The 16,401-nt window shown below is 42.4% G+C and overlaps 1 protein-coding gene and 1 long non-coding RNA gene across 4 annotated transcripts in view; both read left to right on the top strand.

The window, feature by feature from the left end:
- The window catches only part of LOC117947113 (ephrin type-B receptor 2-like), a 55,262-nt gene that overhangs the window by 23,991 nt on the left and 14,870 nt on the right, over positions 1–16,401 (top strand). For all 3 annotated transcript variants that reach the window (XM_034875738.1, XM_034875737.1, XM_034875736.1), the window contains exons 3-5: positions 21–705; positions 8,896–9,051; positions 15,181–15,516. In XM_034875738.1, the coding sequence (XP_034731629.1) occupies positions 21–705; positions 8,896–9,051; positions 15,181–15,516 (1,177 nt within the window). The remainder of the gene's footprint in view (positions 1–20; positions 706–8,895; positions 9,052–15,180; positions 15,517–16,401) is intronic.
- LOC117947146 lies at positions 2,236–4,001 on the top strand. Its single transcript, XR_004657174.1, has 2 exons — positions 2,236–2,377; positions 3,778–4,001. It is a non-coding gene; the product is annotated as an uncharacterized LOC117947146 (long non-coding RNA).

Genomic DNA, 16,401 nt, shown 5'->3' with positions numbered 1-16,401 from the left:
CTTTCTTTTCTCTCTTCTAGTGGGAAGAGGTTAGTGGCTATGATGAAAACATGAACACCATCCGAACATACCAGGTGTGCAACGTCTTCGATAGCAGTCAGAACAACTGGGTACGCACCAAATACATCCGCCGCCGTGGGGCTCAGCGCATCCATGTCCAGATGAAGTTCTCAGTACGTGACTGTAGTTCCATACCCAATGTCCCTGGCTCTTGCAAGGAGACCTTCAACCTGTATTACTATGAGTCTGACTCGGACACAGCCACTAAATCGTCCCCACCCTGGATGGAGAACCCCTGGGTAAAAGTGGACACTATAGCGGCTGACGAGAGCTTCTCCCAGGTTGATCTTGGTGGCCGCATCATGAACATCAACAGTGAAATTCGAAGCTTTGGACCTGTTTCGCGCAACGGCTTCTACCTCGCTTTCCAGGATTATGGCGCCTGCATGTCACTCATCGCTGTTCGAGTCTTCTACAGGAAATGTCTCAGTGTTATACACAACGGGGCCATCTTCTCCGAGACTCTGTCTGGGGCAGAGAGCACCTCTCTGGTGGCAGCCAGAGGGGTGTGTGTTCCTAATGGGGAAGAGGTGGATGTACCCATCAAGCTGTACTGTAACGGGGATGGCGAGTGGATGGTACCCATCGGGCGCTGCATGTGCAAAGCCGGGTATGAGGCGATAGAGAACGGTACAGTCTGCAGAGGTAAGGAGCTCTACTACACCACACCTGTGTTTTGTTTTCTGGATTTCTTGTCGTAGAAGATTGCATATGCCCTTTGATATGAAATGTAGCCTAATGAACACAGTAGTTATTGTTTTATCATCATTAGCTGTCTTCTTTTCTATATTCAAGAGATTATCCAGGAAAAAAACATACGTTTCTCTTCAATTCAACTTTGCACAGGAGGATGGATAGCCCATTAAATGAATGTGGGATTTCTTGTGTGTCCAATTATTTCTAGGTGCGAGTACTTGTGAAATCTACATGTAACATTTAATATAATGCACCGTACGAAATAAAATGTCTCTGTTCTCAGCTGAGGGGGACACATTAACTCTGTTGTGTTTACCCGTTGCACATTAGCCTAGCAGCTAGAAGAGCTTTTGTTTTGCTTACAGCTTAATCCTGACAACACCACACAGTTTGGTAGCCTATAACAGAGCAGCTTACATTGGTAGAGAGAGCATTCTGAACTGTCTGTGGAATAGATCAGCGGAGAACATACCTGCCAACACTCCAGTTCTTCCCAAGTTTCTCCCGTTTTTTAGCCCTATCTCCCTCCCGGTTTCTTATTTTGAAATTTACGTAATTTGCGTGGCCCAAACTCCGATAAAAATGGCAAGTTAAGGCGGTGTTCCCGCAAAGAAATTATAATATACTTTAGCTGTAAATTTCAACAGTGTGGGGTGCACCAATTTACATGCATCTTACCTAGTCATATCGACAACCGCCACGCTTTTTGTAATGTGTTGCATTGATTTGAACCCTTATGTTGCCCTCCTTTTTTTTTTTGTTGACTTTTTTAGTTTTCACTAACACCACCTTACTACCACTAGTTTTACACTACTTTTGGAATTCATGGTCAATAACACTTATTTATATAGAATTATAGCTAATATTTGAGTTAGAAGATCAGAAATTATGAATTATTTTGACTAATAGTTAAGATCAGAGGAACGCACAGATGAGTTTAGTCAGGAATGAAAGTGATCAATTGTATTTGCAAAGAGTGTTGTATGGGGTCCAATTAATTTTTGATGTAATTTTGTTGAAAAGAAACCCATATTTTAGATACAGACATTTTTTAAAGGGGTCAAATTTGACCTGAGGACAACAGGAGGGTTAGTGTAGTGCTAGCTTGCTACTAGCTAATAGTTAAATACATCCATTGTTTGTTTTGATAAGCATTACTAATTAATACATGCCAAAGTGAAGTGTTATGATTGACATTGTTGTTGACTGTTGATATCAATGCCTGCAGGCTAACCTTTAGTAGCTAGTGCTAGTTGGTGTTAGCAACCGGTAGCAACATACACTTTCATGAGCTTCTCTCTTGTGTCTCTTACAAGTATAGTTCGTTCTCCTAATACATCCACGGTGTACGTGGCAAACTCATGCACTTGTCATATTATTGCATAAAATACATGTAAAATATATTAAAGAATGTGTTTTTGTTGTTACAAATTATTTGCATGCTTATTTAAATAAACAATAGATGTATTTAGACAAGTCACAAGTCGAGTCATACAAAAGTTTCCATTTTTAAACAAGCTAAAGACAGTGGTTATGAACTGCTGGAGTTTATTTGCCTTTTTTCCTACTCAATATTCAAAATACATTGCATCCCAGCCACATACATCTGAACAGATTAAATGTATACCACGGCTGCCAACTCTCACGCATTGGCCGTGAGACACACGCATTTGACCGGTTTCACACGCTCACACGCCACACCCCCGATTTCTCACGCTGAAGTGTCAACCCGGTCGGTCAAATTTCTGAAAGACGAGTTTATCTATAGATCTACCTGTTGAGCCACTCGTGATCGACTAGTTGTGCTTTCAGAGACTGTGAGGGGGTTCAAGAGCGCTCCCCGGCTTCAGGTATGAGCTCTGAGTATCACAGACCGTCCGTTGCTTTGTGTCCTCTCTCTCTGTAACAACAGAGGTGAGCAGCGCGCCTGGTAGCGTAGCAACTTCAGTTCATGTAAGTGGACCCGCTCTGCTGTGGGGGGGCAGTGACGCGTTGCATCTGTGCGTAGACCTCTGATAATGAGCAGCATACAGCCACCTCTAAACTCTGTCAGAGACCAGAGACCCGAATGGGCCTCTGTGTCTGTGTGACGGTCTGAGTGAGATATTGCCATATCAGCCGAGCAATAACATGCACAGCAGACTACATTACAACTCTCCAGATCTCGGACAACAGAGATGGGAGGAGTTATATTTAGAATGTGCACAAAGTTGTAAACATGAGAAATCTGGTGAAACACATCTGAGCTATACTATACTATATATACGATACTGCAACGTTGGGCCACTATTGTGCTTCTCTAACCTCTGTGCATCTCTGAATGTAACTGTAAATAATTTATTCAATGATTCATAAAATGAACATTAGTCTTTATTTTCCCAAAAAAGTGAACACAGTAAGTGGGTTCCAGAGGATGAGGGCCAAACATTACTGAACATTGGCTCAAAGGTTAAAGGATTAGAATTTATGTAACTCAGTGGTTCTCCTTCTTTAAAATGTCAGTGTTCTTAGTTGATCCCTCAACATTAATTTAACTTTGGGTGCCTGGTCCCTACAACAGGCAGGGACCCCTGGACCTGTTCACCACAGACCCAAATCTTCTCAGCTGTTGCTGAAATATGCTACTGTCTCTTCATGTGGCTCATTATGTTTGGCACATTGTCTGGCTCATTTCTCATATCATAAGAAATTAATAATGTAAATGCTAAATGCCCTAAAACCTATTGACACTACAACAATGCAAAGGCTCTTAACCCTACAGTTTTGCACATATCATGTAACACTTGGTTTCTAAATTGTTTTGCAAAAAAACTCTCCAGAAAGTGCCATTTAATGGTTTATTTTTCAAAATGTTTTCCTGGGGGGCATACCCCCAGACCCCCCTAGGGAGAGCCCCATCCCCCCCCACATATAACAAATCCCAATTTAAACCCTGAAGGATAATGACCCAAAGAAATTGCTTTGTACACGGCAAAATATGGGGCTGCCCCCCGAAATCTCACTCCAAGGATTTGGTGAAAGTTGGCAGCTCTGGTATACAGATAAGAAATCACAGCCTAAAACTGATATTAGGCCAACAATAAACCAACATACATCTTTGTTCAATATGCCTCAAACATGACATCAAATCATGAAATTCATTTAAAGATTTAAAGTATCATGGTTTCTAAGTCAAACAATATTCTTCAAACATGCCTCACTTTCATTTGTCAGAAACACATCCTTTAACATTTGCTTCTCTTAAATGTGCCCTGCCACATGTATTTCATTACTTTGTGGTAATCTCTAAGTTCTACTGTGGACTCTGTAACATTGTTGTGAAAAAACTACCTTGATTACCTTGTTTCAAGACATTCTAGCGTGGTGAAGAAAGCCTGCAGGAAGACTCATCTCCATTTGTGTCAGTTCTCATTAATATTCAATGGGCTAAGCTGCGCACACATCCTCAAGCAAGAATATGTCTTGTGCACTAACAAAAAAAAAAGTATAGTCTCTGAGTTCAAAATTCTCCAATTCTAATTCCAAGCCTAAAATCTTTCTCATCCTCTGTAATTTGAGAGAGGCTCTGGGGACCCTCTGTGTTGCCATCTTCGTTTAGTCCCAAACTGGATCCACTATTAAGTTAAAATGCCCCTTTACAAAAAAATAGCTTATAATATTCTTTCCATATCTATAGAAAATACCTGATCATCTTCATTAGGTTCATATAATTGTCTGAATTAGTTGCACATCTGCTTCAGCTTGGCCATCTTGTCCGACAAAGCTGCAGCTTTGCCAGTGTGCATGTGCTTCTTGATAAAACTCTGGCGCGAGGGACATTTGCAACTAAACACAAATTCAGACTCTTAGGGGCAGATTTTGCCAGATTTTGCTCTGTCTCTGTGCCACAGGGCAGCTCAGTCAAAGAACTGCAGGGAGACCCCCACCGCCCTGGGAGGCTGCAAGTTGTCATGATACACAGGAAGGATTCAGATTCGGACACCAACGGTTGAGTGAACAGGCAGAATTTATTTAAGTGACAGGGAGAGCCAAAGGATTGGGGATATGGTGGTGAATTCCAGGCTTGAAGAGAATCAGACAATAGTGTGTCAGGGAGCAGTCAGGGCGGACAGACAGGCTGGCGGGCAAAGAGCAAACAGGCAGGCAGGTAGAAAGCAGGCAGGCAGGCAGGCAGGCAGCGAATTTGCACCCTGAATGCACTGTGACAGACGTAGAACAGAACGTTAGTAAATATCACAAAAGTACTCAACAAAATTTACAGAGTGACCGGAGCAAAATATCAAGAGAGGTAAACTGACGATCTGGCGACAAGTTAGAGCTAAACAGAGATGGGAAGTGCCAAAGTAAAAATACTTTGTTACTGTACTCAAGTAGATTTTTCAGATAATTTTACTTTACTATTTATTTTTGTGGCGCCTTTTTACTTCTACGTACACTTTAACACAAATATCGGTACTTTCTGCTCCTTACATTTTACAAAATTGGCTCGTTACTTTAGTTTGGCACAAGAGGTTGTCATGTCGGAGAATAGCGCGGACACGCGCCTCACACCGCAAGCGGGTGCACACGCCACACGGAGAAAAAAGTGAAAAGAAAAGAGACTAGCTGTCCGGAGGATAATCAGCTAAGATTGTGTGTGTGCCTCTTTGAGAACTGTAAGTCGTATAACTCATGTTGTCAGTTCACTTAAGCCTGTCATTGGTCTATAGTTCTTGCACATTTAAAGTAAGTTACCTAGTGGTTTTGGTGTGTTCTTCACCTGTTAGCTAGGCTGTAGGTTGATCTTAATGAAGCATCAACAGTTTCACTAGCTTTATTCGCATGAGCTTTTTTGTTTTTTTTTCACCGAACTTCAGATACTGTAATTCAATTGACAAGTGGATGGAAACTTAGCCAGAGAGAAGTTGTCTCCGTCTGTGTTTTAACAGACACACCTGGGGTGAAGTTGGAAACCAGAATCAGCTTTAAGACAGTCTAATCTAGTCTTTAAAAGAAGATTAAAAATAGAAACTGGATCCGTGATTTCTCTCAAAACCACAATTGAATTCATATCTTGCTAGTGAGTCAAAATCTTATTAACCTGGGACTCCAGGTTAATAAGATTCTGTCACAATAATCATATATGTTATGTTTTAATCCTATTGGGAGACATCCATTTAAAATGTAGCCATTGCCATATAAAGAGCCTTTTCTCCATGTTCACTGAAGTTTCTCAGCGTGCTCTCTAGTAACATTTGTGTGTACCAGATGGCTTTGCATAAAAAATGGGTGTCATTCATAAGGCTACTTTTACTTTTATACTTTAATACTAAATTTTATACTTTTATACTAAATTTCCAAGCCTGTTCTTTCACTTTTACTTGATTAAAGACGTTTAATCAGTACTGCCACTTTTACCAGAGTATTTTTTTAGAACAAGTGCCTGTACTTCTACTTAAGTACGGAAAGTGAGTACTTTTGCCATCTCTGGAGCTGAACCATAGTATTTCAATGCTAGCGTGATGAGTAGTGAGCCACAAGTGCGACGCGCTGCAGGTGGTGATCAGCCATGATCGGACATGCCTCCACAAACACACACAAAGGACTAAACAGACAAGACTGACAGAAACAGTAGGGAGGGGAAAAACTGGGAACACAAGGAAGGGATGACAGAGCGAAGCAAAACCTCAACACAAGCACAGGGTACTGGGTGACGATACGGACAATGAGCTGGGAAGTGCGGGCTTTGGGTCGCTGGACAGTAGTGCGGGCTCTGGGTCACTGGACAGTAGTGCGGCCTCTGGGTTGTTGGACAGCAGCGCAGGCTCTGGGGCGCTGGACTTTTAGGCAGAAACTTCCGACAGACCCAGGCTCTTGATGGTCTGCCGGTGCCGTTTGGGACACAGAGACACTTATGCAGATATACAGATATAGAGAAATATGATTTATAATAATTAAAGGAGTTGGTTTGATGAACAGTGGGAACAGTGGGAACAATAGTAACAATCACAATGGCACAGCAGGGCAAAGCAGGGCGCTAAGCAGAACCGCGGCAGCACACCAAGGCTAACTTTAGCGTGCCTGGAGGATTTATGGTTAACATAACAGACTGAGATTGATCTGATAAGTAGGACTCAAACCAGCTTTGTGCGGTTCCTTCAATGCCAAATAAATGTTCTAGTCTTTGTAACAGGATGCTATGATATGCGTTTTCTGCAGCAGTAAGATATATAAAGACAAGAACGGAGGCATGTCCTTTCACCACTGCAGTCTCTGTGCTATGATGCTCTTTAAATCCTGACTGAAAATCCTCAAACTATTTTATGTAGAAAGTCACATAACTCATTACCTTCTCAAGGATGTTAAAGACAAAAGGGAGATTAAATGTAGGTCTATAGTTGGCTAAGACCTCAGGGTTAAGGTTTTTTTTTAACAAGATGTCCCATCACAGTTAGTAAAGGGTAAAGCATCTTTCACTAGCCTATTTGGGATGGGGTCTAAGAAACAGGTAATTGGTGAAGGTCAGTAAGAGAAAAGCAGTCTATATATATGTCAGGTCTTGAAGCGGTTTTTAGCATTTTAGCAATTCCTGCATTTAAAGGTAAACTGTTGTTGAATGAGGCAGGAGGTGATGGATTTATTTTATTATCATTATTATGATTTTATCATTAAAGAAGCTCAAAAAGTTGTCTCTACTCAGAACTATAGGAATAGATGGCTCATTGGAGCTGTGATTGTCTGTCAGCCTGGCTACAGTGCTGAAAAGAAACCTTGGGTTGTTCTTATTTTCTTCTATTAGTGATGAGTAATAGTCTGATTTGGCATTTCTGAGGGCCTTCCTATAGGTTGCAGACTGTCTGGCCAATCCAAACAAGATTCCTCAAAATTGATGGAACAACATTTATTTTCAAATTTTTGCGAGGTTTGTTTAATTAGCGGGTTTTGGACTTAAAGACTAAAGTTAACATTGGAGTCATGTTACATTTCAACTGTTTAGAAACGAAAGTCTGCTTCATTTTTCCTTTTCACTTGTCGTGGTTAGTTCTGCTTCTTCTTCTCCTCCTGGAAAACACGGCCACATTACATTGTGGTATACAGGAGTAAATTGCAGGGTACATCGTATTTACACTCAAATTAGCTGTGTGTTGTGGGTATTTTATAGTGGACTGTATAGTGAATTTACAGCATAGAATTTGAACACTACTATAAAATGGCAAACACACCGTGAAATGAACCGGTTTAAAAATAATACAGGAAGAATGGTACTGGGAAATACAAAACACAAAAACAAACTATGAAAAAGGAATGAGAACAATACAGCTAAACAGGAAACAGTGAACATAACACAGGTAAACAAGCAAACAGAGAATGAATTAACAAAATAAAACCACAACCCTGACAGTTATATATGGACAGTTCAGCTGAGATTGTGTGTGTGTGTGTGTTGATCTTAACCAACTGTTCTTGTTTTTATGTTGCAGACTTTTAGTATTAGTATAATAAACTTTTATTGTACAGGGAAAAATTGGTATATGTTATTTATAACTTCTGAATTCTCTCTCTTTTTAACATGAACTCTAACCCCCAGTCCAGGGACAATGCATGTAAAATAGCCTCCAGGCTAATTCTGGCACATAACTAGTGTGCTTTGTGCTTGATAAATCAACCCAAAATCAATTAAAGTACTGTCATACATTCACTGATAAAATACTACAGCTTTCTTGTTTTCTCCTGTTAGTTTCTTTCTTGTCTTTTGTAATCCCAGACTGTGTTCTTAGCTCCACATGCTCTGAAATGTTTTACGAACCTGTGGACAGCAGAACTGACAACGTCTGAATGAGACCCACATGTCACTTCAATGAGCTGACCTTTTTGAGATGCAGGTGTATAGGTTATCACGGCTAATCATATTCTCTGTGTGGAAAATTTAGAGATGAAAACCTTGTGGACATAGGATTTTAGAATGTGACAACTAACACTGATGGTTCTGATACTCAGCAGCCGACAGCCAATTACAATGAAGTTGACATTTTGGACCGTTTTTCTTTGGATGTTTTTCTCTTGTACCATGCACTTTGTTCATAAGCTTGCTAATCTCCTTCTTTTCCTCTCTCCTCTGTGCACCTTGCACCTCCCCCACTGTTGTATTTTTCCATGCAGCTTGTTTATCAGGATTCTTTAAGGCTGCACAGGGAGACCACCAATGTCTTCAATGCCCCATTAACAGCCGAACCACCAGTGAGGGAGCCACCAACTGTGTCTGTCGCAACAGCTACTACCGCGCTGACTCTGACCCTCCACAGATGCCCTGCACGAGTATGTATGCAGAAACATAAGAGCACATTCATGGAGAGCAGTGTGCCTGCTGCAAACAGCAGCTCAAATCATTTGATATGAACACCTTTTGCACAAATGCTCCAAACATTAGGCTGTTTACACATATCTCAACGCACTTAGCTTACTCTATCGGCAAAAAACACAGTCATTACACTTGCTACTGTGTTGTGTAATGATGTCATGCAGATCATTTGCGCACTGGGACGCTTAAACCTCGGCTGTCTGAACCCAACTTTACTCATTGGGGAATATTGTGTCCTCTATTATAGTCCATCAAAGTTATATTTATCATCATATATGCCACCTTGGGTCAATCGATTAATAAAATGACAAGAAGAATTCAGACGACCAATACATTTTTACATTAGATTCCTCAGTAAGCAATAACTTCTGCTTAACAAAAACATTCTGCTTGACAAAAAAATTCACTTGCACTACACCATCTTGGTTTTCTGAGTAGAATGCGCAAAGATTCTTATAAGCGACCCTTAGCTTATTAAAGCTTGTCTTTTTTAACTTGACCCACAAGGGGACAATGTAAAAAGCAGTACAATAAGCTTTGAAGAGGTTTATCTTGACAGTATCAGAACACCAGGAGAACTTCCTGGCGAGCATGTGAGCTTGTATATATAACATGCGATGCTGCCTACACATTTCCTCATCATCTGACATTTGATCTGTTAAGATGGAAAAATAAGGTCCTTATCCTCTTTCCCTCTACAGATCCTAACCAAGTTGTTTTTGGCATTATATTTCACTTATATTTAACACCATAATCTGAACATATATTACACAACTCCTGAAACCCCACACTGCTGGGATAAAAGGCCAGGATTTTTGTCTTCTGTAGGTTTCTACCATTTCCTCTAGTATATTATATATACTAATATATATATTAGTACTGTATGGGGCGCCGTTTGTAAAGCGACTCATGCTGAAAATAACGGCAACATTTTGTCACATTTAGCTTTAAATAATGTTTAAAAAACAGGTATGAAATTTTGAGGGTCACTTTCTTGCACATTTACAACAATATATGTCAACTTGGAAATATTTCAAATAGTTAAATCCAAATATTAAATGTCACACCCAAATGTTAAATGTTAAATCTAAATGTTAAATCTAAATCTAAATGTTAAATCTAAATCTAAATCTGCCTTATACACAGATCCCACAATACTTAGTACAAAGATCCTCACGGATCCAATCACACCAATCCAGTTTAACCTAACGGTGACACATTAACATTGGCAGTTATATGAACCAACCTGCATACAATTTAGTTTGGCAGTGCAGTTGGATCCACATTCTGTATATTTATCCAAGGAACAGGCCTAGCTGTGCTAGCCCCCCATCTGTGTGGCTCATAATATTGCATCACCACAGATCCTTCAGGCGAAAATTTTGTACAACTCTGCAACTTGGTTGCTCTCAGGAGTTGGGTTGGGAACCGGAGGGTCTCTAGTTCAAGTCCCCGTATGAATCAAAGTACGGAGTGTTGAGAGTGTGGTGAGATGCCACTTCACCGCTTGGGGACTGCCAGGTGCCCGTGAGCAAGGCACCGTACCCCCCCCCCAAACGCTCAGGGGCGCTGGTCCAGCACTGGGAGCCCACCCACTCTGACATCTCTCCATTTGTGCATGAATTGGTCATGAGCATGTGTGTGTATTTCAGGCCTGTGTGTAGTGATTTCTAACAAACACTGGGGCCACACTGGGGCTCAATAAACAGTATAAATTATAAATTACATCGGAAGGAATAAGCACATCAGGGCTGTATTTTCAAAAAGGTGGCCAGCCCTAAGAAAATGCTCATTGAATGTTTAACAGATATCTTGTTAATCAGAAATTACACAGTCACATAATTTTATATGGACGTGAGACACTAGGATTACCTATTACGGATGTCACAGCTTTCCAAAACATGCATTTGAAGACAAAGAGGCCATACGATTTAGATAATAACTGGTCTTCTCCTTCCTTACGGCTGCAGTGCCCTTGTTTCAAGCTTGTCTAAAAGAGAGCCAGGAGCTAGGATCTACTGATTTTCTGGATATTGAGTTTCTCGAAAACATAAGGTGGTCAGTTCTGGGATTAAACCATGGTGTTATTATATCCTTAATTCTAATCGTTTTGAATTGAGCATGGCTATTAACAATAGAATTGTCACATTCTGTCCCTGTGTCCAGGTATTGTTTGGAGTTAGATTCACATCGGGTTTTTTTCTCCATTTTCTGTTTTATTTTGACGTGTTTCTGTTCCCCCTATTGTTTTGTTTCACTTCTAGTTGTTTATTTTCCCGCCACTGTGATTACCTGTTCCTGCCCTAATGTGTTACACCTGTGTCTCATTGTTTCCCCTGTCTAGTGTATTTAAGTCCAGTCTTCCCCTCACCCCAGTGTGAGATCATCTGCTTCCCTTTGTCCTGTTATTCTGAGTTCCTGTTGTTTCCCTAGATTTGGACCATTACCTGTATTTTTGGATTTCCCTTTACCTGCCGATAGCTTGCTAAATAAACTTTTGCTTTATACATACCTGAGTTGTGTATTGTTGGTACATCCTTCTGTGTGCATTAATAGAATTAAAAGTAACTAAGTAGCTCTAATCCAGAACTATCTCCGGAGTCCGGAGGCAGTTGCAAGGCACCGACGGGCCCGAAGGGCTGCAGCCTCTGCCGTAACAGAGGCAAAGCAGCGGGTGTGGGAGAAGTTCGGAGAAGACATGGAGAAGGACTTTCGTTTGGCACCAAGGTTTTCTGGAAAACCGTTCGCCACCTCAGGAGGGGGAAGCGAGGAATCATCCAAGCTGTTTACAGTAAGGGTGGGACTTTGTTGACCTCAACTGGGGAGGTAATAGAGCGGTGGAAGGAGCACTTTGAGGAACTCCTAAATCCAGCGGACACACCCTCTGTGGTAGAGGCAGAGCTGGAGGATGATGGGGCATTGTCGTCAATTTCCCTGGTGGAAGTCGCTGAGGTAGTCAAACAACTCCACAGCGGCAAAGCCCCAGGGATTGATGAGATCCGTCCAGAAATGCTGAAAGCTCTGGGTGTGGAGGGGCTGTCTTGGTCGACACGCCTCTTCAACACTGCGTGGAAGTCTGGGACGGTGCCTAAGGAGTGGCAGACCGGGGCGGTGGTTCCCCTCTTCAAGAAGGGGGACCAGAGGGTGTGTGCCAATTACAGGGGTATCACACTTCCCAGCCTCCCTGGTAAAGTCTACTCCAAGGTGCTGGAAAGGAGGGTTCGGCCGATAGTCGAACCTTGGATTGAAGAGGAACAATGCGGATTTCGTCCTGGCCGTGGAACAACGGACCAGATCTTTACTCTCACAAGGATCTTGGAGGGGGCCTGGGAGTATGCCCAACCAGTCTACATGTGTTTTGTGGATCTGGAGAAGGCGTATGACCGGGTCCCCTGGGAGAAATTGTGGGAGGTGCTGCGGGAGTATGGGGTGAGGGGGTCCCTTCTCAGGGCCATCTAATCTCTGTATGACCAAAGCAAGAGCTGTGTCCGGGTTCTCGGCAGTAAGTCGGACTCGTTCCAGGTGAGGGTTGGCCTCCGCCAGGGCTGCACTTCGGTGGGCTCAGGATCTCATCGCTGCTTTTTGCAGATGATGTGGTCCTGATGGCCTCATCGGTCTGTGACCTTCAGCACTCACTGGATCGGTTTGCAGCCGAGTGGGAAGCGGCTGGGATGAGGATCAGCACCTCTAAATCTGAGGCCATGGTTCTCAGCAGGAAACCGATGGAGTGCTTTCTTCAGGTAGGGAGTGAGTCCTTACCCCAAGAGAAGGAGTTTAAGTACCTTGGGGTCTTGTTCGCGAGTGAGGGGACCATGGAGCGTGAGATTGGTCGGAGAATCGGAGCAGCGGGTGCGGTATTACATTCTGTTTGTCGCACCGTTGTGACGAAAAGGGAGCTGAGCCGGAAGGCAAAGCTCTCGAACTACCGGGCAATTTTTGTTCCTACCTTCACCTATGGTCATGAAGGCTGGGTCATGACCGAAAGAACGAAATCCAGGGTACAAGCGGCCGAAATGGGTTTCCTCAGGAGGGTGGCTGGTGTCTGCCTTAGAGATAGGGTGAGAAGCTCAGTCATCCGAGAGGAGCTCGGAGTAGAGCCGCTGCTCCTTCGCGTTGAATGGAGCCAGTTGAGGTGGTTCGGGCATCTGGTAAGGATGCCTCCTGGGCACCTCCCTAGGGAGGTGTTCCAGGCACGTCCAGCTGGGAGGAGGCCTCGGGGAAGACCCAGGACTAGGTGGAGAGATTATATCTCCAACCTGGCCTGGGAACGCCTCGGGATCCCCCAGTCGGAGCTGGTTGATGTGGCTCGGGAAAGGAAAGTTTGGGGCCCCCTACTGGAGCTGCTGCCCCCGCGACCCGATACCGGATAAGCGGATGAAGATGGATGGATGGATGTCTGCCAATGAGGCTGTATTCAGTGTCTAGTTATTGCGTTGTGTTGGATTTTGAGAGAAAACTAGATCAAGAATCACGGGTGCATGGTATGATTCCACTGTGTCAGTATACTCTACGTTGTTTACAGAAGGAAGGAGTGTGTTGTCAATAAATATAATCTTTTCCACTGTATTTATGATGGACGTGTGAAAAGATAGAGAATCCCTTTTTATGTGAGTAGAAAAACGTCCATGGGTCAACACAACCAGTTTGATCCATGAAATCACAAAGAGCCTGTGACATTTTGGCACGTGCTAAAGTTTTAGGATTTGAGCTGTCTATAGCTGGGTCAGTCACAGTATTCAGATCCCCCGCAAGAATGAGCAAGAATGTGAATTCAGATTTGGAATCGGGGAGGTGAGTTTGTTAATGAAGCCAACATCATCCCAATTAGGTGCACATACACTTATAAGTACGACTGGGGTGTCAAAGAGGGAACCTGACACTATGATAAACCGTCCTTGAGGATCAGAGATTGGTTCTGAAGGCGTAAACAATACATTTTTATGGATCAATATTGCCACTCCCTTAGCCTTGGTGTTAAAAGTAGAATAGAAAGTCTGTCCAACCTAGTTCTTCTGGAGCCTTATTTGATTCGCTATGGTTAAGTGAGTTTCTTGTAAAAAGGCTACTCCTACATTCGAGTTTTTTTGTATGTATTTAGAGTTTTGAGTGAGTGCTGCAAATTGTGTTTTAACAGGTTGAAATGGTTTAAGGTATTGACCACAGACTGCACTGTTAGTTAAATGAGTTCAGCTAACTGAGAACTTTGTTCAGCCAATGGGTTTTAGTGTTTTAGCAATTGAAAGAAACTGCAGTTTTGTTTTCATGTTTAATGCTACTGTATACAACACTGTGCTACTCCTAAAAACATAATGTTTTGCCCAATAAATAAATTCAGTTTTTACTGTAAGATTAATAAAGATACTTTCACTCTAGAACAATGTAAGTGGAGATATAAGCCTATTAAAAAAGACAAACAAGCTTCAGATTTAGAACAGTGTGTACATGTTATATCCCAAAAAGTCCTATGATAAAAAATGCTTCCTTTTGAAATGTGTTTATGGATTTCTGAATGCAGTGTTTCATTTTGAAGATGTTAGGCATTTAGCATTTTGTGTGTCCAGTTTTTTGGGGGGTTTTTTTCTTTGTAGAGTTTTGAAAAAGGAGACTGAGAAAACTATAATATGTCCACTTGCTGCTAACTCGTTTTCAACATGTTGGGAAGGGAAATCAGAATGTTTCTCGTCCTGGCTGAGCACAAATATCTCTGGTCCGAATCTTGAGAAAGATTAATCAAGCAGTGCACTATATAAAGCTCAACCTTAGACCGACTAGCCCGCCATTAGGTCACGTGACACCCATGAATTTTGCTTTCAAAGCAGCAACAACACACTGATGTACTTTATACAAAACACTGCTCTTTTTGTACTTTGTATACCTAATTTCTCATACAGGCTTTTGTACAGAACATCTACTTACGTTTCAATGAATGCATGAAAACAACAGATATACAGTTTCTTGCAGCTGTGGTGAAGTAAATGGGAAACAAATGAAGAATCATGAATTATTGCAAGCCTTCCTTACAATTACAAAAAGTGCCTTTTTAAGTACAGTATACGTATTATCTTCTTCTTTCCTTTTTCTTCCAGCTGTTCCATCAGCTCCACATAATGTCATCTCCATGGTAAATGAGACGTCTCTGAGGCTGGAGTGGAGCCCACCACAGGAGACCGGTGGTCGAGAAGATGTTGTCTACAACATCATATGTAAGAGCTGTGGCAGTGGAAGGGGCGGCTGCACCCGCTGTGGGGACAACGTGCAGTTTGTACCACGTCAGCTGGGACTGACCGACGCCCGGGTCCACATCAGCGAACTCTTGGCTCACACCCAGTACACCTTTGAAATACAAGCTGTCAATGGAGTGTCTGACCAGAGTCCTTATTCACCACAGTACACGTCTGTCAACATCACCACCAACCAGGCTGGTGAGGCTCTCTCAACCTTATACAGGGCTGCCAACTCTCACGCATTGGCCGTGAGACACACACATTTGACTGGTTTCACACGCCACACCCCCGATTTCTCACGCTGAAGTGTCAGCCCGGTCGGTCAAATTTTCTGAAAGATGAGTTTATTTATAGATCTACCTGTTGAGCCACTCGCAATCGACTAGTTGTGCTTACAGAGACGGTGAGGGAGTTAAAGAGCGCTCCCCGGCTTCAGGTATGTGCTGTGAGTGTTACAGACCCGTCCGTCGCTTCGTGTCCACTCTCTCTGTAAAGATAGAAGTGAGCAACGCGGCTGGTAGCGTAGCAACTTCAGTTCATTTTAGTGGACTCGCTCTGCTGGGGCAGTGAAGCGTTGCATCTGTGCGTAGACCTCTGATAATGAGCAGCGTACAGCCATCTCTAAACTTTTTTAGAGACCAGAGACCCAAATGGGCATCTGTGTCTGTCAGACGGTCTGAATGAGATCCACCATATCAGCGGAGCAATGACATGCACAGAAGACTATATTATAACTACAACTCTCCAAATCTCGGACAACAGAGAATGGAGGAGTTATATTTTAAATGTGCACAAAGTTGTAAACATGAGCAGAATTCTGATGAAACACATCTGAGCTATACTATACTATATATACGATACTGCAACGTTGGGCCACTATTGTGCTCTCCTAACCTCTGTGCATCTCTAAATGTTACTGTAAATAATTTATTCAATGTTTCATAAAATGAACGAATAGTCTTTATTTTCCCCAAAAAGTAAATACAGTAAATGGGGCACAGAGGATGAGGGCCAAACATTACTGAACCTTGGCACAAAGGTTAAAGGATTAGAATTTATGTAACTCAGTGGTTCTCCTTCTTT

Source organism: Etheostoma cragini, chromosome 7 (genome assembly GCF_013103735.1).
Source record: "Etheostoma cragini isolate CJK2018 chromosome 7, CSU_Ecrag_1.0, whole genome shotgun sequence".
NCBI classification, from domain to species: Eukaryota; Metazoa; Chordata; class Actinopteri; order Perciformes; family Percidae; genus Etheostoma; species Etheostoma cragini.
This window is presented reverse-complemented; position numbering and strand designations above follow the sequence as displayed.